The following is a 25,942-nucleotide window of genomic DNA, read 5'->3' as shown; positions in this document are numbered from 1 at the left end:
GTATAATCTAAATTATTAATATTATTGTTTTCATAAAGTTAGTTTTCACTTTATGGTCAACTTGAATCTTGTTGAGCACGCTAGTTAAAATCATGCTTTCATAAGACTACTGTAAGAAAGAAAATAATATAATAATATTTATCTAAATATCTACATTGTTTTATTTAGACTGTGAAATAATTCCAATTTATATGTTGCTCACAAACATTTTTTGAGGGCAAAATCTTTATTCTATTTTTTTTTTTTTTTAGTTTTAATTATTTTAGTACACCAAAAAATAAATAAATAAATAAATTGAGAAATGCACCCTTGGTAACTAGCTGAAATCATTTACATAAATTTTTTTTTATCAGTTCACATTTATTTTTTTGCTACAGTTTATTTAAAAATATATATATTTTCATTGGTTTTAGTTTGAGTTAACTATAATAACCCAGACTCACTGTCGATGGAGAATGCATAAGTGAAGTAGTGTATTCGTTTAAAGCTCGGTATCGTCACCTTTTGTTACTGCTGCATGTACAACAGAACCAAACACTGCGTTTGCATACAGAAACACACTAAGAATGTGTATTCCACACACACAAGTGCTCTTTCCTCCTATGCACTGTTTGCACTATCAGTTCATGGCCTCGCACTGCTCCCAAGGCCCAGTGCATTATGGGAAGCGTGCTCTGGCAGCTCTACTGTGAGACACGCTGACTGACAGCTGATTTCTAAGGTCATGTTCATCCTCATGTAAGGCCTGACGTGAACGCGTGTCTTAACTGCTCTCCTGCAGTCTAGTTTTACCTCAGTGGCTTTTCTATCAAATACCTTCATGAAAACGCTACGGATGGAAGCGCCATCTTTCTTATGGCCTCGCGATGCCACGGCGCAGAGAGACTCAACGGAAAGAAAAGCACTCGAGAGTTTCCTCTCTGTCGCAGGCAAAGGCAGAAATAGGTGGAGGTTAAACTTCTGGGAATGAATGAAGGACCGAGGGAATGGAGAACAGAAACACGTCAGTACAGACGTCACGCTGCTCCCTGCTCTCACCCAGCCGTGAAGAGGACTAGATAAAAGTGCAAACACATTAGCATATGTGCACACACATACACACACTCACATGCTGGGGAGTATCAGAATAAAACACACACAAAATAAGCATTCCTCCTGTCATTCTGGGTCATGTCATGCCGTCATGATCGACAGAGTAATAAATCATCCATTAATTATAAAACTGATAATATTTTATGATAAGATCCCATCTACGATTAACTAACAATGACAATACATTAGTTAGTTGATTGTTAACTCAGGTCTATTGAATAATGCTAACAGAAATGACTCTTCTAACTTTTAATTATCCATTAGTAAATGTTAAAAAATAACATAACTTTTCATTGTTATTTCATCAGGTTAAATAACGTAGTTAATTAACTTTAACAAATGGAAACGTACAGCTACCATAAATCTATATTATGCTTTCTGAGTTTTCTTGTTTCCGATATACTTTTTAATCCGGGTACATTATTATTATTGCATTTTCTTACAAATATTATTTTAACTGATACTAATTTCATTTTTCTTGTTTCCAATATAATTTTTTATCTAGGTAGATTATTATTATTATTATTATTATTACAGAACCTAGTAATAATATTACATTAAAAAGTACACACAAGTCGTTAAATCCAAAGATGGGTTTAAAAAAAATAAATCAATACATTTCACAAGAGACCAAATACAGATTTATAGTACTTTACCATAGATGCACCTTTTATATATATATCAAATTAATAATTCCTTCTTTCATTCTGGATCGTATGTCATCAAATGTATCTAATATATTAAAATAAATAGGTTTTTCCTGATTCTATTTCGGTAGTTCTTTTTAAAAAATTGTACTACTTTATTTTTATTTTTTATTCAAGAACAGTAAAAAGTCCCTAAAGTCATAGAAAGGATTTACCTTGGAACAAACTTTCACAACATCCCAAACACAGATTCATAATACTTTACAACAGACAGACATTATATCATGGCAGTTCTTTACCAAGATCATCCTCCAGAAAGTGACATCATTTTGGTGGGAAAACATATTTGAATTTGAATTTGAGCATGAAAGAATGTTTCTGATGCACGTTCTTAAATTCCACAAGCATATCACTTTTTTTAAGTTCTAAAGTTCAAAGGCGATGATGTCACTAGACTTCAGATCAAGCATGGGGGTCACACACAGGTCACCGACTCACAGACTCATTTACATTGTAGTCATAATGATTAATAAGAGATATCTAGCAACAAAACAAACAACACACAGGCCCCACTTTCACCCCAAAATCAAAAAAATATATATTACAAATTATATTTTGCATAAAAAACACTTTTGCACGATTAATACTTGCTAGCGTCAGACATAATTTTTTGGACAATTAAGCAATAATCATCTGCAATGCTGTACTAGCAAATATGCTAGAGTGAAAATGATTTCACCAAAGTTTTATAGTGTGTATTTTTTTTCAATGATTCTTCATCAACAATTAATATTAATAATAATAATAAACTTGAATAAGCATAACTAAAAGCAATTTTGACAAATATAACCATGATGAATAAACTATTTATTTATTATAACATTACAGTAAGAGACTTAGAAAAAAGACAGTTATATGAGTAATTGTTTTGAAAATGTCACAAGGCAAATAAAACCTTAATAAATGCAAAACAGGCTTCATTTTCTTTAATTATTATTTTTATTAATATGTTTATTTGCATGGATTAATTATTATTAATATAATAATATAAACATATCTGGGTCATATTTCACAATTTATAAAAAATACAAATAAAATAATAGAAAAATTTAAAAAGATCCTAAGACAGGACGCACACACACACACACACACACACACACACACACACACATATATATATATATATATATATATATATATATATATATATATATATATATATATATATACACACACACACACACACATATGTTTTTCCTGTTTCCAATACTGCTTTTCACCTAGGTAGATCTTTTTAAAATGTTCTATTATTTTATTTGTATTTTTTTATATATGGTGAAATATGACCCAGATATGTTCTTTCGCTCTCAGACATCCATCAGCTCTTTCTCAATCATCCAGACACTGACCTGAGATCCCCGGGCTCCTCTTTTGTGTTCCCATTCTTGCTGTGGGAGCATCTGTGGACAGACAGACGGGATGTTAGAGTCACACACACACAGCGGTGCAGCGCATATTCCATTCAGCATTCAGCATTCAGCATCTAGTGAGGATACATGCACTACCTCGCTTACTAAAAATACAGCACAGAGCGATAGAGAGAGAGAGAGAGAGAGAGAGAGAGAGAGATCAGGACTCCAGGGATTCCTCTCTCTCTCTCTTTCACACACACACTTTCCATTTTGTTCAGTGACACACGCTCATAATTTAATTTCACAGTCAGGCTGCCTTTACTCGCCGCTCTTCACTTAACAGCTTCTCAAAGGTTGTAAACTTTACACACTCTAATTAACAGACAGTAGGAGGTTCCCGCAGGCGGCGCAAAACAGGCCTCGTTGGCACGAGATTTGCACCTAAAAACATGTCGGATGCGAGTAAATAGCACCCTGTCAGAGAAACACCAGAGGACGTGATGCCGGGGAGCGCGGGACGCCCTTTCAACCCCACTGAAATAGCCTTAGGACTCGAGCCTGGGAAACTGGACTATTATAAATAAAATGCAGAATATTTTCCTTTGGTTTGAAGGGAGAGGAAGCCAAACAAATGGCATTCTGGAATGGGTTTATTGTATACAGCGGGACAGGCTGTAAATCGGACACTCTCCCGGGACACGATGTGACCTGGCACTGCATGGAAACACCACGGACACAACAGGACTACAGGAGAATTCACAGCTGGAGAATATCTCATTTACTTTATATACATTCTCCCAAGTTGAGGGAAACTATCAAAAGACAAAAGCAATATTTGTAATTTGCATTATGAAAAGTGTGCTTGCCAAAACATAACCATGAAAAATATGGTACTGACATTTAGCATTTTTAACTTTACCTCTAACAAAATTTGCATTTTGGAGTAATTTTAGATCTATCAGTGGATATTTCTGGTCATATATAATAATATAAATTTACAATTGAACTCCGCACAGCTGATGGCAATAGATATGTGCATTGGAGACAAAGACCAAACAGGTCAAAAACAACAAAGCAAAAAACACAAAATATAAAAAAATATATTTTTGGACAATGTTTCGGTTGCATGACCTTCCTCAGGAATGTTTTTAAACATGACATCAGAAAGTACACCCCATTTAAAAACAGATTCATGACCAATCGCTGTAAAGGTCCATTGATTAATAACAACCCACAGTAGGTACATCATCAACTTCCCAAAAAATAAAAAATAAACACCCCTTTATTTACATATACATATAAACATATCCGGTACATACATACTAGTGCATACATCAGGCCCAGATAACATTTAGGTGATAATGTCTGTTCAAGTTTAAAGATCCAAAACAGTGTATATATATACACAATAAATCCAATGTAAAACGACAACAATAGTAACATAAACAATAATAGTTAATGTTATTATTATTTACATTTAATGTTATTATAATAAATAATTGTATAATGAATATTAATATGAATATTGTATAATAATATTAAACATGTATTAAAAACTGTATTGAGGTTATTGAACTTTACAGTAAATTTACACTAAAAATATTTCTATATATTTATTTATATCTATTTATGTATATTTGTAATCAAATATAACAAAATAAAAAAATAGTATTAAATAAAAATATATTTTAGAGTTCCATAATAATCATATGAATAATTTTGATTTAATAGATTAAATATAATAATGATATTATAATATATTATTATAAAAAAATATCTTAAACTACATTAAACAATTGAAGTACTAAAATATAATTTGTACCTTTATATCACAGACTACCATCAAAAAAAAAAAACAACTACAACAAAATCATGTCATTATTCAAAGTAGATTTTTCACAAGCTCAGGAATATATACTAATATTAAAGATTATACATAAAAAAACTTGAATTTAACAACATAAGATGTAACAGAAACCCCTGATTTAAATAAGTGATTAAAAGATGACTTGTTCCTCTCAAATGGAAAATATTTGACGTCTTAAAATAAGTTTTTCTGTGCACATCTGAAGTAAAAACATGAATATGGCATCATGATACCAGCACTGTACTTTTCTGAAAGTTTTCTTTCAGTCTGTCACACAGCAGCATGATATTTTGACAGGCTGGAAATGGTTCTGTCGTTAACTCGGTGTCAATCGGAGGAATCTCGGCCGGGTTACATAATGTTACGTAAACGCTCTCTGGCCGAGGGTCAAGCCGTGTCCTCGACTGCGGCTTCGGGAAACCAAAGACTGTCAGTCATGACATTGCCATCATGCATTCATTCATTAAAGCCTTTTCTAAAGAGGCCTACAACACAATGCAGTTTTTATTCATACATGAGGATGATCACAAACCATTTGTTCTTTTAGACTGGTTTGGCAATAAAACTACAAGGTTATACGTTACAGCAATGCATGAATAATTATGCATGCAAAAAACACATTCAAAATGTCATTAAGAAACAGGAACTTTATATTAAAAGCAAAAACAAATCAGTTTATTAATCTTTTCGTTAAACGAATCATTTGAACAAGCCCGATTATCTAAAATGAATCAGATTTCACAGAAGGTGTTAAGTGTAGCTTAAAGGAATAGTTCACCCAAACTTGACATTTGCAGAAAATGTACTCACCCCATAGGTCGTACAAGATGTAGATGAGTTTGTTTCGTCATTGAAAGATTTGATGTTTGAAGTTAAAAACATCTAAATGATCCGCGATTTCTTCCAAACACACAAATTTTGGCTTCATAAGACTTGTGGATTATTGTGATGTTTTTATCAGCTGTTTGGACTCTCATTCTGACGGCACCCATTCACTGCACAGCATCCAATAGTGTGAAATTGATGCAATGCTACATTTCTCCAAATCTGCTACGATGAAGAAAAACTCAAACATCAACATCTAGGGTGAATATTTTCAGCAGATTTTCATTTTTAGATGAACTATTCCTTTAAAAAGTCAAGTTATTTAACGGCAACAAACATATAGATCGACACCTGCTGTTGTCCTTCAATTGTGATCATTACTGAATCAGAAAATAATACATACATCACTAAAGCTGAATAGGCAAGACATTTTAGTTAAGATCAAGCTTCGGGACAGGTGTATCTGCAGTCACAACAAAACACCGTCAGCAGGCGATCCTTCCACTACACGAAACACATTTTCAGACGACTTCCCGAGAGAAACACTTCTTTGAAAACTCAACACGGCACAGGCAAAGCCTCCAGGTTTTTCCGGTCTGGGGTTTATTTCACTGAAACGGCAGTGTGGCATTTAGCTGCTATATTAATAACAGAGCCTGACGTCGATCCACCCTCATCTACCGCTGTTAAAATCATTAAACTATTCATAAAACACAGGAGAACGGGCAGAGGAGAGGTTTTCCAAGGCATTTCAAAGGCTTTCCTGCTGGCCGAGGCCAGCGCTGTCACTCACTCAAATCAGCCTTTATTTACAGATAACTGAACCATTACTTTACTCGCCCTCCGTTTTAAATATTTGCAAACACAAAACGGCACTGAAAATTGGATTTAACAGCATCTTCACAAATATTAATCTTCCCCCGCTACGAAAGCGACGCTCACTAGAGAGGATTTCTCAGGGGACCGACACTAACGGACCGTGTTAATGAGATTTCTCTTTTTTCAGACGTCATTGTAGCGAGGACAGAAAATAATCTGCCATTAATAACCGAGCTCTCCTTTTTCTAAGTGAAAGGGGTTGGATGGAGGAGAACTAGTCGTGACAGAGTGGCGCAGCTCTCAGAGGACTAAGTGACAGATGAAGCAATCCTCATAATAAGGTGCATGATGCAGCAGCGCTTTAATATTGCATGAACGAGCTCCAGCAGGCAGCAAAGAAAGACTCGCAAACTATTTCTCCATCTCTCCAGTAGTGTTCAGAATGACATCCTACCCCTCCACTGTTCTTCCTGCACGCTGTGCACAGTGTGTGAATTTTCTCTATGAATGGAGTGAGTACCTGGCATGTAGCATGCACTAGATCTAAACTATTTTTTTTATGGAATTTTTTTTTTTTAATTCTACACTGGATTTAAAAAACATCCATAAATACAGATAATATACAGCCCCAATTTTATGAAAAATAAAATAAAAATTATATAAATTATTTCTTCTTCTAATTAAATGTAATTAATAGAGCTCTAAAGGATCTTTTTATTGACACTTTATATTATTATTTAATATTTAAAACACCTAATATAATAATAATAATAATCATTAATATTACTGTTTTTTTATTTATTTTTAATAGGAATAAAAATGCAAAAATAGGGACCTATATCTAATTAAATAAATCACGAGACTCGTGCTTTTATTGGCATTTTTTTCCACACTGGATAAAAAAAAAAGTACATTATAAAATATTGTATTATAATATTTTGGGACTTAAAAGTATATTTTTATTGGAAGTTTTACAATTGTACATTTGATCAAAATAACCATAAATAAATATAAAAATAACCCAAAATAAACAAGCACAAAATAAAATTATTTCTAAAATTATAATTAAAAAATGCATAGGCCAGTGACACATTTTCAGATTCTTTGTTTATAAAACAGCAAGCGGTGTGTAGCATAGTTTGCAGTAAGCATTACACTAGTCTTCCATTAAGGATGTTTTTTTAAATCTGTCAGGATCACGTGACCTCCCTCAGCCGAAATCAGGACTTGAGATGCATCTCTCAGTCATTACGTCGCTAATGCGCTTTTAATAATGTAGGGACTGCGGGTGAGCTGGAAATCCCACAGGACTGATGCAGCCCAGAGCTAGATTAGCCTACCGCTCGCTTTTTTCACAATGATTCATTCATATCCCGCGCGTTCACGAGCTACTCCACACGCACAAACATGCTGTCCATCGCATCATTTAAATATGCCATTAATTTAATCCCTGCGTTCAATTGTTAAGAGCGTAAAAAGCTGCAAATACACTCTTTATTTGTGAATCTGCATGCTATGAAATGTCTATACGCACAGGCCGTAAAGTGAAAAGCCTAGTTTTTTTGTGATGAAAAATGAATAATAGCCTCCAACCATTCCAGGCTCTCCGCATGTCAGCTCTGGCTGGATTCAGCACAAATTATACTCACCTTTAATTAAAGCTGAACTATATCTGGCACTTTCTGTCTCTTGACGTGCTTGCTTCATTGATTTTGTTTGCTGATGCTGTTTTTGGTGTCCTGCAGGTGGCGCAGTGAATGACTTTGTATACATGTTGACCACTCTTACACAGATGCATCTTAATATAGTCCAAATCCTAATAATTAAACATCTGCATACAGACTATTTTGGAAAGATCTCAGTTTAGTTATTGTTAGGGTTAGAGTTTATACTACTTATATTCATATCAGAGACTGTCATAATCGGACATATTTTAGGGAATAAAGCAGGATATTCAACAAGAAAATATGCAAGGAATGTGAATTGAGAAAGTAAGTTGGGTAATTTTTAAACATTTGTTATCAGAAATAAGGAAAGCAATATATACATGTAGATTGCTCTCACAAAGATGCATTTTAATATATTCTAGATCATAATAATTAAATATTTGCATTGACAATATTTTATTAAAAAGAAATGCATTTTAGTAAGGAAAACAATATGCATCTGAATAAATTCCAAATCACAATAATTAAACGTTTGCATTGACAATAATTTGGAAAGATCTCAGTTTAATGTTACTGATAATATGCATATCAAAAAGAAAGACACCGTTTTACTGCCATAATATCGCATATTTTAGAGAATAAACCAAATATGTAAGAAATGTGTCGTAAAACAGTCAATAAGGGGTTTAGGATATAATGTTGGATAATTAACATATTGTAAAGAAAACAACAAGAAAAAAAATATGTAAGGAACATGCATTAAAAATATGAATTGGACCATTTTTTTAGACAGACAGACATACCTGTATTTATCATTTAATTTGCTTAATATAATGAAAATTGCATTTTAAAATATAAATATAGACTGTATACTATATAATCTACAAGAAACATGCATTAAGAAAGTAAGTCAGTCGTTTTTTTTTATTTTTATGTTGACTTTCATAACCATAACTGCAATTGAGGCGTTGCATTCAGACTTAACATTTATGCATTTGGCAGATGCTTTTAACCAGTGACTTACAATGCAGTTCAGTTGATAAATAATGAAGAATTTCATAGAAATATTTCAAATCACAGCTTGAAATTGAGCAACACAATGATCAATGACACTGGCATTAGTCACAACAATCATTTTCTGCTCTGTTAAAAAACAGCCTAAATATTTACTTCAAGATGACAGCAACTAACGAAAGTCAGTAAGAGTGATATGGATGCGGTCATACGGTGCGATAATGACTTTTAAGTGTCTGTTCGAGGTCACTGGGCCTGACTGGTGGTGGACATCCCTAAGCGCCTGTGAAACGTATCTCTGTCAGCTACGGTCCGCTCCGTCTGCTGCTCCGCACACCAGAGATTCAGATCACACATATATCCGGCCTAAAGACAAAAACAAGAGAGCTGGACAGGAAATGCTTGACCTCCCCTGAGACCTCGACCTCTGACCTGACTCAAAACCAGTCCCAGAGGTTCGGCCGTGTGGGTGTTGGGTAAAAGACCCTGGAGAAGGAGTTTTAGGTTTCCAGGGAAGAAAGACAAAAGCGCTGGCCAGACAAACCTTTAAACTGGCAGAAGGTTTGAAGTCTGAGCTAAATCAAGAGAAAGAAGGATAGATAGAACAATCGAGCGACAGACAGAATGATAGAGTGATAGACGGAATGATAGATTGATAGATGGATGGAAGGAACGATAGAACAACAGATAGACAGAATGGATGGATGGATGGATGGATGGACTAATGGAACGAACAATAGAACAACAGATAGACAGAATGGATGGATGGATGGACTAATGGAACGAACAACAGATAGACAGAATGGTGGATGGATGGAACGAACAATAGAACAACAGATAGACAGAATGGATGGATGGATGGAACGAACAATAGAACAACAGATAGACAGAATGGATGGATGGATGGATGGACTAATGGAACGAACAATAGAACAACAGATAGACAGAATGGATGGATGGATGGAACGAACAATAGAACAACAGATAGACAGAATGGATGGATGGATGGATGGATGGATGGATGGATTGATGGAACGAACAATAGAACAACAGATAGACAGAATGGTGGATGGATGGATGGACTAATGGAACGAACAATAGAACAACAGATAGACAGAATGGATGGATGGATGGACTAATGGAACGAACAACAGATAGACAGAATGGTGGATGGATGGAACGAACAATAGAACAACAGATAGACAGAATGGATGGATGGATGGAACGAACAATAGAACAACAGATAGACAGAATGGATGGATGGATGGATGGACTAATGGAACGAACAATAGAACAACAGATAGACAGAATGGATGGATGGATGGAACGAACAATAGAACAACAGATAGACAGAATGGATGGATGGATGGATGGATGGATTGATGGAACGAACAATAGAACAACAGATAGACAGAATGGTGGATGGATGGATGGACTAATGGAACGAAACAATAGAACAACAGATAGACAGAATGGATGGATGGATGGATGGACTAATGGAACGAACAATAGAACAACAGATAGACAGAATGGATGGATTGATGGATGGACTAATGGAACGAACAATAGAACAACAGATAGACAGAATGGATGGATTGATGGATGGACTAATGGAACGAACAATAGAACAACAGATAGACAGAATGGATGGATTGATGGATGGATTGATGGAACGAACAATAGAACAACAGATAGACAGAATGGTGGATGGATGGATGGACTAATGGAACGAACAATAGAACAACAGATAGACAGAATGGATGGATGGATGGAACGAACAATAGAACAACAGATAGACAGAATGGATGGATGGATTGATGGAACGAACAATAGAACAACAGATAGACAGAATGGTGGATGGATGGATGGACTAATGGAACGAACAATAGAACAACAGATAGACAGAATGGATGGATGGATGGATGGATGGACTAATGGAACGAACAATAGAACAACAGATAGACAGAATGGATGGATGGATGGATGGATGGACTAATGGAACGAACAATAGAACAACAGATAGACAGAATGGATGGATGGATGGATGGAACGAACAATAGAACGACAGATAGACAGAATGGATGGATGGATGGATGGATTAATGGAACGAACAATAGAACAACAGATAGACAGAATGGTGGATGGATGGATGGAACGAACAATAGAACAACAGATAGACAGAATGGATGGATTGATGGAACGAACAATAGAACAACAGATAGACAGAATGGTGGATGGATGGATGGACTAATGGAACGAACAATAGAACAACAGATAGACAGAATGGATGGATGGATGGAACGAACAATAGAACAACAGATAGACAGAATGGTGGATGGATGGATGGACTAATGGAACGAACAATAGAACAACAGATAGACAGAATGGATGGATGGATGGATGGATGGACTAATGGAACGAACAATAGAACAACAGATAGACAGAATGGATGGATGGATGGATGGATGGACTAATGGAACGAACAATAGAACAACAGATAGACAGAATGGATGGATGGATGGATGGAACGAACAATAGAACGACAGATAGACAGAATGGATGGATGGATGGATGGATTAATGGAACGAACAATAGAACAACAGATAGACAGAATGGATGGATGGATGGATGGATGGACTAATGGAACGAACAATAGAACAACAGATAGACAGAATGGATGGATTGATGGATGGACTAATGGAACGAACAATAGAACAACAGATAGACAGAATGGATGGATTGATGGATGGATTGATGGAACGAACAATAGAACAACATATAGACAGAATGGTGGATGGATGGATGGAACGAACAATAGAACAACAGATAGACAGAATGGTGGATGGATGGATGGAACGAACAATAGAACAACAGATAGACAGAATGGATGGATGGATGGATGGATGGACTAATGGAACGAACAATAGAACAACAGATAGACAGAATGGTGGATGGATGGATGGATTAATGGAACGAACAATAGAACAACAGATAGACAGAATGGATGGATTGATGGATGGACTAATGGAACGAACAATAGAACAACAGATAGACAGAATGGTGGATGGATGGAACGAACGAACAATAGAACAATAGATAGAATGATAGATGAATGAATGGATAGAGAGACAGACGAACGAACAAACAAATAAATAAAAGTTGAATGGATGGAATGAACTATAGATCAGTAGATAGACAGAATGATGGATGGATGGATAGATGGATGGAATGAACGAACGACAGAACAATAGATAGAATGATGGATGGATAGAGAGACTGAACGGACAAATGAATGAATAATGATGAAAGGATGGAAAGAACAATCGATAGATAGATATATTACATGACAAAGCAATAGACTAAAAAAATGAAACAACAAATGAACAATGGATTGATAGATAGAGAGACAGACAATCTGAACGAACGATGGATGGAATGAATGATAGACGGATAGATAGATAGATAGATAGAGGGAAGGACAGACAGATTAACAGAATAAATAAACCAAATGTACAATATCTATATAAATAACTATATATCAATGTATTAATAAATGTATGTGAATATCTGTTTTCCTATGTCTTCATTTCAGTACTACATAAAAAAATCTCTTATTATTAATATTTAATTCATAATATATTTCTATAGAATAAAATAAAAATCTTCACATTCACGCTGAACCTCTCTTGTCATTAAGTCCACATGCTAATCATAGTGAGTTTTTCTGGCTGAAACACCTTACAGCAATAAATCATCTCATCTTGGCCTCAACTCCGGCCAAACCTCTCTTTCACACTTGCGTCACTCTGCAGGAAAGCCAGATTTACAGTTCATATCCATACGCATCAGGAATTAGCCTACTGCCTAGCAAAGGCTTCTTTTTTTGAAAGAAGGGCTGACTTCACTTCGGCACAATGTCTTTAAATGTTGACTGTGGACTCGCAGAGCTAAACTACATTGTAAAAGTCGACACATTCCTAGCCGTTTGCAGTTTGCGTGCAGCTTTGCACAAAACCCCCTGGCTGTTCTGCACAACTTTTAATGACGCCAAGAATCTGACTGCTAAAAGGTATCCTTCAGTACCACAAGAGCCGCTGTTTAAACCCGCTGAACGGCTCCACACTGTAACCCTCTGTGCTCCAGTCAAAGCGGCCAGAGGAACAAATTGCTCCCCAGGACTCCCATTTTCATTTTTTTAGCTGCGCGGAGCCACAACAGCGTTAACACTGTATCATTACATGTTACACAGCATGAGCAATGGAATGGCCTGAGCTAACGGGACCACATGCACTAAGCCATAAAACCTCGGAAAAGACACACGCAGCAGTGGCGTTTGGCAAAGCAGGGCCATTTGCAAAACAAAGCCATTCGGTTCAAACTCCACCATGCGGTAGTACGACACGCGGCACTGACAGAGCATGATTAAGTTTACTCTCCGCTCCTAATATATTCTCAGGCTGTGAGAGCTGTCAAGTAAAGGCTATTAGAGGCCACTCGCAGTGACCAGACGAAATATTCTCTCTCGCTGAGGTGTAATTGACTGTATTAGGGATGATGGGATTGTGTGCAGTAGTTCAGATCTGCTTATGGCGGCTGCTCATTGTCAAGCTGATTTGGGCCACATTTTGGAAATGTCAGGTTTGTAATGGCTGAAATGCATTGGCGATTCTAGACAGGGATGCCTGAAATGAGCTTGATGGACTTTTTGCATGCTCAGATTTGACTGACGGTCACTCAGAGATGCATCTTGTGACGGATCTATGTGTGTGTAACAGAGAAAAAGACAGACAGACTGAATGTGTCGACATCATTATTAGCGCTGGTTAGTGAGCCAATAGAGGAGAATAGACACTGTAAATTGCTATTCTTCTTTTTGTTCATGTGTCACTGCTTCGTTAAATGCCAAACGCTGAGCTGAATGGGTAAGACAGATAAAAGTTACAAAGAAACTGAACCAAGATGCAATCATGTGACAGAGATTTACTGAAATGTAGTTAAAAGAAATTCAACATTTTTGGATTGGAGAGTATTATACCACCATAGTCACCAAATGTTGACAAATAAATAAATAAATTACAAATAAATACATGTATTTAACATAATTATATAATATTAAATAAATGATTGATTTATTAAATACGATGAAAGTTATGACTAAATATTTTTTTTAAAGAAAAATATTAACAAAACTAAGGCTTTTAAAATAAGGCTTTTACAAGCTAAAAGTTCACACCTTGCTTTTTTAGTTTTTACATTTAATTAAATTTCAAATGTTTAACTTATATATAATATTGAGATTATGCAATTTAATAAGATTCGACATCTGCAGCACAAGGGAATATTTTTGGAGTGTATTATTTAAACATTTATTACATTTATAATATATATATATATATATATATATATATATATATATATATATATATATGTATATATGTATATATATGTGTGTGTGTGTACATAAATACATATAATACTGTATAAAATCAATCAATTGATCAATCCATCAATCAATCAAATAAAAAGGAAAACGGAAAACAATAAACTACCAACAGAAGATATCTCTTGCTCCCCAAACCCTCAGAACTTGAACTATTTCTTTAATCTATTTCAAAGAGCATCCATTAAAACAGGCCATCTGAAAAGAGACATGCTGTAAAGTTTACTGTTAAATTTGTGTAGGTGAGGACAAGCAAACAGCAAAAGCAGCCCCATTTATTGACACACGTTCAGGTTGGTTCACTTATAAACACACACACACTCATAAAGAATCCTGTTCAAGATGGTGTCGGCTCCAACAAACTCAAGCTGGACCACCCAGCACTGTATATGCTCACCGCTGTGAGTTACAGCACATAAATATGGCATCCGACGTCAGCGACAAACCGGCCGGCCGCTCTTCAAGAGGTGACAGTCGGCGCCTTGATTCTCACTGTCTCCGACTGCTTCATCTAAACAAACTCTGCTCTCTGTAAAACCGTCAACATCACATGTAACCTTCACGTTTCGCCTGTGGGCACATGTTACAACAGGGCAGCAAAAAGCAAGTGTCGAAGCTGTTCTTTGTTCGTATGACAGTCCCAGAGAACATTGTGTCACTCAAAGTGCTGCTGGCCAATTAAAAGCCTCCTCTATCACCGCTGACTGCTGCTTTCCAGGTCGCTTTGGGGTAGTGAGTGAGAGTGACGTAGGCCTGAGTTCACATGCTGTGTGCACGTTGCTTCTGGCAGGGCCTTGTATGGAATAAAAGCACTGGAAAGAAGACTGCCAGTCACACAATGGCCTAGGAAGAAGAGCCAGAAAACGAGAGCACAGCACAGGCACAGCGCTGAAGGTCTTGACCTCATTAGAGTAACTAGAGATGCACAATGAGGCTCATCGAAGCATCTGTCGAGTCCACCATGCACCTTCGCCCAGACGTATTGCATTTACAAAGCGGCATTTAGACTGTCAACAGGCCTCAAGTGCTTCGCAGCAAACATTTTCTCAAGTCAAATAACTTTTTTAGTTTATTCTGTTACGTTTATAATGCCTTAGTACTTTACAACAGAGCGGGATTTAGGGATGTATAACAACAATAGGAGTTATCTTTCAGATTTTTTAATCTAGCTGTATTTAGTGTTGTGTAAGACACGTATCAGTGTCGGAGTGAATCAAACACACATATAAGCATTCAAGAGACTACTAATGCTGTGTTCACACCAAATGCGAATAGAGCGTCTGGTGTGAATGATTTCAATGTTAAGTCTATGTAAAGACGCGTTTACGCGTGTCTGGAGGTCTCGCGGCGCGAATGAGGTGTTTAGCGTGGCGCAGTAGACTCCAATTCACCTCATTCGCGCATCTAGCTTGCGCGAATGACGCAAATTCACGTCTGACACCCGAGTTGAAAATTTTTTACTTTGGCGTCAATTTGCGCCACGTTAACCAATCAGGAGCCTGCTCAGGAGTCACTCATTCAACATGGAGGAACGAATGATGTTGTCAGTGAGCAGTCAACTGGAGCTTTATGACACAAGAATCATACACAAGTTCTTATTTCAGAAATAAAAAGGACCCCGCTTGGAAGAATGTGTTGTAAATACACATTTAACTTTTGAGTCACGTACACGTTTATCGACCCAGACAACTACCTAGCACTTGCCCCTCCCACAAGAAGCGAATTTCGCCTCGGACGTGCATCAATTTCGCTTCAAACTCTTGCTTTCTACGTGCGTCTATTTCGATCTAGATGCACGAATGCATTCAAAATGTTCAAGCAGCAAACTAGATGCTAAATGTGAATTATTCGCGTTTGGTGTGAATGCAGCATAAGAGATCAGACAGTTTTGCTCTATTACGAAATGTAAATATCGGTCAATATTGCTATTGATTTAAATATCGGTCGGAGTTTTAAATATTTGCCCATTTTGTTTAATTGGGAGACTTAAATATTGTTTGGTTTTGTTCTAGTAAGATATTTAAATATCATCCGGTTTTCTTGTGTATAAGTTATTTAAATATCGGTAGTTGATATTTAAATATCAGTCGATATTGTTCTATTAAGAAATGTCAATATTGGTAGATTTTGTTCTATTAAGAGATGTACATTTCGGTTGGTTGGTTTAATTCTGGTTTTGTTCTAAAAAGATTTAAATATCTCTGTTTTGTTCTATTAAACGATTTTAATATCGGTTGGTTTTGTTTTACTTAGAGATTTAAATATCGGTCAGTTTTGTTCTATTAAGGGGTTGAAATATAGACCGGTTTGGTTCTAACAATAGATTTAAATAGTGGTATTTTTGTTCTATCAAGATATTTAAATATTGGATGGTTTTGTTCCATTAAGGTATTTCGATATCGGCCAGTTTTGTTCTATAAAGAGATTTAAATATTGGTTGGTTTTTTCTATTAAGACAGAGGTCTCAGGTTAAGAGCCTGATACTTTTGCACACTGTTAGAGAGTAATTAAGGGATTTAGCCAATGGTTGGTTTTGTTTTAAGTGAGAATTGAAAATTCTGGCTGGAGCGTCTACTGCACCAAAAGAAGTTCTCTGTGCTCTTCTTGGGGAGAGAGAGAGTGTGAACATTTCTCCTCAGATGCATTATCTGGTCTTGTGCGCATGTGTACCTATTCTTTTGACTAGAGGGTAAATATTTGTCTTGGCAGGGTCAGCGGGGCCTGGCCTGAGTAAGTGGCACTGAGGGAATTCTCCGTGTTCCTGTGGGGAGAGACAGGCACTGGCAGCTCCTCACAAAGACCAGCTGAACTCGCTGCCAGCGGTCTGCACACACTCTTAAAAATAAAGGTGCTTCATGATGCCATAGAAAAACCTTTTTATCTAAATGATTCCATAAAGAACCTTAAACATCTGAAGAATCTTTCTGTTTCACAAAAGGTTCTTTGTGGCGAAAGAAGGTTATTCAGATAATAAAAAGTTAAGAAAGAGATGGTTCTTTAAAGAACCTTTGTGGAACCAAAAATGATTCTTCTATGGCACTGCTGTGAAGAAACGTTTAAAGCACCTTTATTTTTAAGAGTGCATGGAGATAGCATGCTGATTTTCCCTTCATGCATCTCTCGAATAAAAAGCAAACACACGGCGAGTCACTGCAGCTCTAAATGTCAAGTGTGATACAGAGGCACTTACGTCAATATAAGATAAGATTACAGTGGGCTTTGCTCGGGCATTGAAGGCAGAACCCTCAAGAGCACCAGGAAAATGCATTAGTGCACAGCAAACAGTGAAAGAAGAGCGTATTTCTTATTTTGTATGCACTGAATGGATGAACCACAACTATTTATAAATATATGCATGGTCGCAATAAAAAAAAATAGAAAATAAATTATTTATTGTTTCAAACATTATTAAGCCGACTTAATGTTGACCATTATATTAACTTAATATTATGTGTAATTTTAACTGAATTTTAACTTTTACAAAAAGTAGACATAGCTTAATGATATAGATTTTATAATTTTCTGGAATTTGGGGAAAATTCATTTTTTAAATTGTATATTTAAATATCGGTGGGTTTTTGCTCTATTGTGAGATTTATGTTGTGGGTCAATTTTGTTCTGCTGCTAGTGGTTAATTTGAACTGAATTAGTTCCAGGGCCATGTTCAAATTAGAACAACATTTTGAAAATTACTTGAAAATGATTGTTTCAGATAAAAAATATTAATCCAGTGTTGTTTGAACACAATTTCATTAGAAGTTGCTATAACTCAAAAAGATTGATGCTAACTGTTGTTTAAATTAGATGCTGTTGTTGTTGTTGTTGTTGTGCCAAAACGTTTGTTTTTAAAATAAAGATTATTTATTGGCATTGATGGTTACATGAAAAATCAATGGAACCTTAACATTGCACAAAAGGTTCTTTATATCGGAAAAATGTTCTTCACACACACAAACACACACAAAAAAACACAGTTTCTTTTAAGAACTGTTCACTGAAAGGTTCTTTGGTGAAACTAAAATGGATGTTCTATGGCACTGATGTGAAACCCCCCGTCTGAAAGCTTTATTTTGTGAAGTGTAGTATGCAGATGCTAACCATCACACAGCACTATAAATCCACCTTTACTGTCTGTTAATCCCACTCAGATTTGATTTCCCTCCTTTAGAAATGTGCTTAACTCTTCCTGGTGGGTTCCTGCCTCTCATCTTAGCGCAAATCTCCACACCTGCCTGGCCTCCGAGGAATCCCCCTCATCCCGGACGAGCCCCCTATACTAAGCAGGTTAGACTTACTGCCCATGCGAGCGATGAATCATGCTGCTCATCAATGGCGTAAATCCCATCAGAGATGCTCATCAATGCTAATTAGGCCCAAATGGGCCGGGCAGGAGGTCTGTCGATCTGCGCAGCACTCGCTCCCCAATTGCTTATTGATTCGATTTGCCTCTTGCGTCACGACGGCCCCCGCAGACCAGTGGAGATTCAAAGGGACAGGTGAGGAGGATCATATAGAAGTTCATTAGAAGATTGGCTCACTACTAAACTGCCAGCTAATACAGACGTCTCTTAGCTCATTAGCGGGGATTTGCCTTGTGGAACAGCCACCACTGATTATTCATGAGGCTTAATGCAGAACTTTCTGAATGTATGCACAAGGGTCGGACAAAATTCGGAATTTATATAGTCGTACAAAACACATGAAGACACCAGGATGCATGCAAATCTATAATGTGGGTCAGCACTAGTATCATTAAAATACATATTTTTTTGTTTTCAACATACCACAGAAAGAGGTGCTCACTATAAAGCAGTCAGGACAGATTGAGAAGCGCATGCTCAGCACTAGTTAGTGTAAAAGCAAGTTGAAACATGCCATCTAAAATGAAAACAGAAAATTGGGCCACATTTGCACTGTAAAGTCTGAAGCCACCCCGAAGCACACAAATCTGGGCCCCTAGTCAAGACTGATTTTACTCCATATGGGAAATTTGCACTTTTTATTACAAATTGAGCATTAGTCTAATAAGAACCAGACAAGACACAGACTACACCTCCCCGAAATGCCAACCCAGAGCCAAGCACATCTGAAAGGGTCTTTCTGCTCGGAAAAGTCACTGTAGGGCAGCCAAGTCTGCATTTTTCACAGCTTTTGCCTCGATTTACCTTGATTCAACCATTAGCGTATCAGTGAATCACAATCAGGAACATTTATAGAAGATTACATGAGCCTCGACCCAAAATAATTGCTCACTGCCGTCACGGATCTCTCTCGTGGGACTGAGGGATGCACCAAAATAGACCAGAAATGATGCACAAATTAAACTAGGATGAGTCGGAACTGTGATCAAGGTGGAAATTTGACATCTCATCTGTCTTTTGAAGCCTTTCTGAGCTTGCCAATCAGGTGATGTGTTGCATTTTCCACTGGTTTTAGCACGGGTGACATCAGCGCAGGGCAGCGAGGGGCTCTGGACGGCCTGTGATTGGGTTAGTCGACTCTAATGGCCGAGTCTGTAGAGGGACTACATTAACCTCACACACAGCCACACAACTGATTACATTCATAATACTAATGAGAACGTGTCTGGTGTCCCAAATCAGAGTAACAGAGCCTAACAGAAACCCGAGAAAGAGAGAGAGAGAGAGAGATGTGTGCAAAAACACACACTCTCTATCCATAACACGATCCAGCTGGTACAGATGAGAACAATATCTCTGAAAATCTCTGCAAAAAATGAAGTAGTTTTGTTTAATTTTTCAGTAGGATATGCAAAAATGTCTTAAGTCATGATAAATTTACTTGAGAAGCAAAATTTCATGTCTTGTCTTCTAAAAAAATTCAACATAATTGAGGGACTTTATTTCTAAAACAATAACAAATATCGGACAATTTTCATTTGAAATGAGTTCATTATTCTAACGTCACCATCATTTTTTTCATGTATAAAGTGTATAAACTGTTTTTCCAAAACAAGATTGAATAAAAATAATATATTAAATACTACTAATAAAAATAAACAGCAAATTGCCAAAACTAAATAATAGTATGCTAAATACTATGAAAAATACAATAAAAGTGCTAAGAATTTAATATATGTGATACTTCTACTATTAAAAATAATAGTAAAAGAGTTTTGCTAATAATAATAATAAATATATTAAATATCAAATTTTATTTGTATAAAATAACAACATGACAAATACTATGAAAAATATGGTAAATATTTTATGTACTACTACTATTAATAATATTAAATACTATATTAAATATTAATCCATTTGTATTAAATAATAATATTAAATATTAAATAGAAGATCATTGTTAATATATGCACTACTACTAATATTATTATTATTAAGCATGTTTTATGACCACATATTTATTGAGACTTCATGCAATATTTGAAATTACGCTTCTCAAGTAAATTTATCTTGATTTAAGAATTATTCTATATTGTGCGGTACATAATGAGCAAGAAAAAAAATTATATTTTTTTGCTGTGTAAACTGTACGTGCTGCACCTGGTTTGTTAAAGCACAACTGACTTTCCAGATATGGGTTATATTGTTTGGTTTTAGTTGTTTTAGTTTAACATTAAAAACCTCCCAGCTAAGGCATTTTTAAAAGATCTAGTATTCCAGAAAGTTAAACAGTAATAAATCATAAAGATACAAGGTTGAATTCTTCTCAGAAAATCAATAATTTACTTCAAAGGATGACAAAGCTCACAAATGACAGTAAGAACAACCTGTTTTCCAGGCCTTTAAAAAGCCTACATGACAAAAACATAAACTCTCTTCTCTGAGAATTTCGGAGCGTTCAAGACATACTGTAAGCTTCATTGTTCAGAAGGTCCAGAGCTGTTGTTGCGTTTACAGTCAGCAGTTTTCTCTGTTCCAGGAGCATCTTACTGAAGCTGGTGTTTAATGAGTCAGAGAAGGCATGGAGCTCAATGGAGCCGTGCATGATTGAACAGACACCGTCATTCACATCATCCACACGCCAATGACCATCTGCAGGACTCTGTGATGCTGAATACGGGAAATGTCCTCATATACGTCAGCGATGTTTATACAACTGCTGCTGGTTATGGACTAACACTTTGGAACAAAACACTTGTATACAGCTAACTGCACAGTATGGAAAATGAACAGGCATGCCTTATGCTACAATATAACAGAAGTATGCTGTTTAGCATCCCAATATTTGCACGTCACAATGTGTCAAAAAATGAAAGTGATATTAAAACTAGCACTTTTGGTCCTATCAAAGGTGAAGCCAACAGCACTGCATTGTGGGATACAGTATGCAACGAAGTGTGCTTTACAAACAGTAATAATAATAATAATGCTGTATTTAATGTAATACATAGTTTAATATGTGAACTTATACTAATAAATAGCAATCTGTCTAATAATAATAATAAATATTAAACAATTACACAATAATAATACACACAATAATATAATTAATATATAATACTGTATTTAATTTAACACATATTTTAATATATGTAGTGCTGCTATTAATAATAATAAACCACTAGGTAACTTTTTGGATAAATTAGATGTGTTGCTCTCAAAACACGGCAAGGCAAGAAAAAGGCTAAACTATGAAAAATAGAAACATATACAAGAGACAAGACTGTAAAAACTAGAAACATGGACAAGACTATGAAAACAAGGAACTGAAACAAGACTATGAAGACTAGAAACTAACACGGAAAGACTTACATATCGCAGGTATTGCTATGGGAGGGATATGTGCAGAACAATACTCGGTAGTGTGTGAAAGGAAGTCTAATGCTTATAACGCGTGTCTGATTGATTGTGCTGTGTGTGTGTGTGTGTGTGTAATTGGTCTCAGGTGCATGTGTGATTGTTATCATGTGACTGTGATTGGTGCAATGGAGCATGGGAAATGTAGTCCAGGGTGTACTGTGTAGTGTGAGAGTCTGTGTTGTTGATGAATCCCATTTAGTATGCACATGCACGCTCATTCTCAATTTTCATAAATCCCGCGCATTAAATCCGACTGATAACTATATATGGGCATCATATTATGACACCAAACAAAGGATTTCAACATGTCTTCTCAAAAGCGAATGAAAAATAAAAATTTCTCAGCTGCAGAAATTGAAGTTTTATTATCAGAAGTTCATTCAAAACGCCACGTTTTATTTTCAAGCATACATAGTGGCGTATCAGGTCCTAAAAAAAAGGGAAGTTTGGCAGCATATTACAGATGCTGTTAATGGAGTTTCATCTGTTAATCAAACAGTCCCAGAAGTGAAAAGAAAAACCGTATTCAATTACTATATATAATATTTATTTCTAAATGCTGTGTAAATATTTACCCGATTAAGGTGAATTAAAATGCAGCCGTATTAATGAGGAAAACGTTCAGATGTTAAACGCACTATTTACGCGTGGCTGGGAGCAGGTGTAGATTTATTTCGTACTAACATTTGGAAAATACGAACATTTTAATGAATCCAAAAATATACGCCAGAACCACTTTACACACGATTTACACAAAAATTCGTTCTGCTCATGTTTTATCAATGAGACCCATTATGTGTCCTTTAAAACAACAGGACCATTTTATAGGCAAAAAGACGACTCCAAACAAGACTTGTCTTTCAAACAAATACTGTATGTAGTATGCCATAACCTTAAACTGTATCCTTAGACCAGATCCAGATCCTAATCCCAGAGAAGCAGCTAATGAAATAAGAGTAGTGCTTGAGTCAGCATCATTCAGAGTGCACAGGGACCTTGAAAGTACAGGAGCGCATCTTTGTGTGTGGAGACACTTATGCCAGTCTGCTGTAACCATAGTGACGAGAGCGGCAGGTGACGTGTGCGAGGGAGAGACTCTTCTACACACAGCGAGAGCAATAAAATCAACATCCTCTTAGATGTCTGACTCAGCATGAACTGAGATGGGAGGACTGAGGAAGCAACTTCAGAAACAAATCAAAACTACAAGCACAATCCACGGGCCGGTAAGAATCAACCTAGCAACCACCTATCATCACCCTAGCAACTGCATTGCATCCAGCTAAAACACTCTAGCACTGAGTTTTGCAAAAGTAAGCATCACTTCAAATACTTTTTTATTAAAAGATTTTAATAATGCACATACAGTGGGAACACTTTTACCTGTATGATTATAAAACAGCTGATGTCCAGCATTTACTTTCCTACCAAAGTCATCAGGGGACACACAACAGAGAAGAGTTAGACTAGAGTTCATTTCAGAAGAATTACATTCCTAATTTCGTTTAGCAGGAGACGATCGTTAAACACACATGGATATTTATCCTGATTAGTAACTCCATTTTTGACTCTTCTCAAATAAAATAAAATAAATAGCACATCAAAAGTTTAGAAGACAGTGATGTCATAAATAATACTAATAACCAGGGGTGTACATAAGTGGTCCGCAGGTCTGCATGCACGACCAATAATTTGAAATGCGCTTTATTAATAAGTTTAGAGCATGCATTTGCGTAACCACATCATTGACAGCTGTTAACGCACAATTACCATTTTAGATCGACAAACTGTAGTGTATAAGATTTCTATTCAAACGGAAAGCATAAATCTAGGCTACTCGCTACTGTTATCAAAGCATGATGCAAAACTGTGACGCTATAAAAATAATACAAATATTAGCATTTTATTTAAGTTTACTATTATTTTGTATTAGACTTTATTATTTAGTTTATTATTTTATATTAAAAATAAATAAATAAATTGTAATAATATTGTCACGTTTATTAATTTATTTTTATAATTATTTTTGATGGGTCACACTATGTGCCGAGTGAGGGCTGAAGAAATTACAGTATGTGCACCCCTGCTAATAACTAAATTTGAAAGTCACATTAAAACTTGATTGGATCCACAGCAAAATTTACATTAGAATGCATTTACATCAACAAAAATATAATCTAAATAGTAATAATAACAGAAACTATAATAGACCAATGTAGTCAAATTTTGACTGTATATGCGTAAAAAAAAACACAATAAAGCTAAGCAAATACCATAAACGAAATAAAAATGGATTACTAATTTAAAAAAAAATACAAATCCCCAGACTTAACGTCTTTGTTATTTCTTCTTAAACCTCAGTCTAAATTCCAAAAAGATTTTCCCCTCATATTTGCCCTTTTCGTGGAGCAGGAATCCCTCTGTGAGAGTCCGTTCTCTGTCCTGATACCAAACAAACAAGCATGCCAGTGCTTGCTTTTCCTTTTCACACCAAAGATCTCAAACAAAACGGAAGCGTTAAGTGCCTGACGAAGATGCACCACTTTTTTTTTGGCTCATATCCGCCATGAGACAAGAGATAATTGGGGAAACTGGGACAGGGTGGATCTTTCAATCACTTTCTCATGCTTTTAGATCTCAAAAACTTTTGAACGAGATTAGAAGCAGACTGTTCCTGAACGTAGTTGCGACTCAGTAATTTAATTTAAAATCTCAGCCAAACATAAAACATGTCATCCTTAAAAAATTGTCAAACCTTGTGTTTTTTCGGCAGCTGCAGACTATATTCTAGGAAACAGAAAAGAAGAAGCTCTTTTCTATATGATTCTGAAAGAACAACGATACAGATTGTAACCCTAAAAAATTACCATCATAAAACTTGTGTGACTATATGGAAATGAAAAACTTGTGTGTCAGACAGATAGAAATATAAGCTATAATTCACAGAATAAAACTTTCCATCCACCAGCATCCATTCAAACATGGTGCCATTGTATGCAACATGTCAGGTTTCATAGTTAAGTATTGCATCTCATGTGACCAACTGGAATGCAGCAAATGTGAATATTTGAAAGTGCAGGGTGACAATTTCTAGTAAATAACAAATTACATTTTAGTCTGTTATTTGCAAAAAAATCTAAACTGAGAAAAAAAGAAAACAAATTGGCGTAGAAACAATTTTAACTTAGAAATTGCTAGTAAACTTCACAATTACAAAGAAAACACAAAACTCAATGAATTAAACTTGGAAATTCTGAAGACTTGTGAAATGTACTCCAATAACCTTTGCTTTGCAAGTAACTTTGTTACAACTTTGTGTAACATTAAGACTTTGAATATAGCATTCGTTACTTTTAAGACATATTTTTGAGAGAT

General features: G+C 35.8%; 1 protein-coding gene across 4 annotated transcripts in view; it reads right to left on the bottom strand.

Annotated features, from left to right (window-relative positions):
* Positions 1 to 25,942, bottom strand: part of pde3a (phosphodiesterase 3A, cGMP-inhibited) — a 92,066-nt gene that overhangs the window by 40,120 nt on the left and 26,004 nt on the right. For all 4 annotated transcript variants that reach the window (XM_052583945.1, XM_052583927.1, XM_052583937.1 and 1 more), the window contains exon 2: positions 3,149 to 3,199. In XM_052583945.1, the coding sequence (XP_052439905.1) occupies positions 3,149 to 3,199 (51 nt within the window). The remainder of the gene's footprint in view (positions 1 to 3,148; positions 3,200 to 25,942) is intronic.

The sequence above is a fragment of the Carassius gibelio genome, chromosome A4, assembly GCF_023724105.1.
Source record: "Carassius gibelio isolate Cgi1373 ecotype wild population from Czech Republic chromosome A4, carGib1.2-hapl.c, whole genome shotgun sequence".
NCBI classification, from domain to species: domain Eukaryota; kingdom Metazoa; phylum Chordata; class Actinopteri; order Cypriniformes; family Cyprinidae; genus Carassius; species Carassius gibelio.
This window is presented reverse-complemented; position numbering and strand designations above follow the sequence as displayed.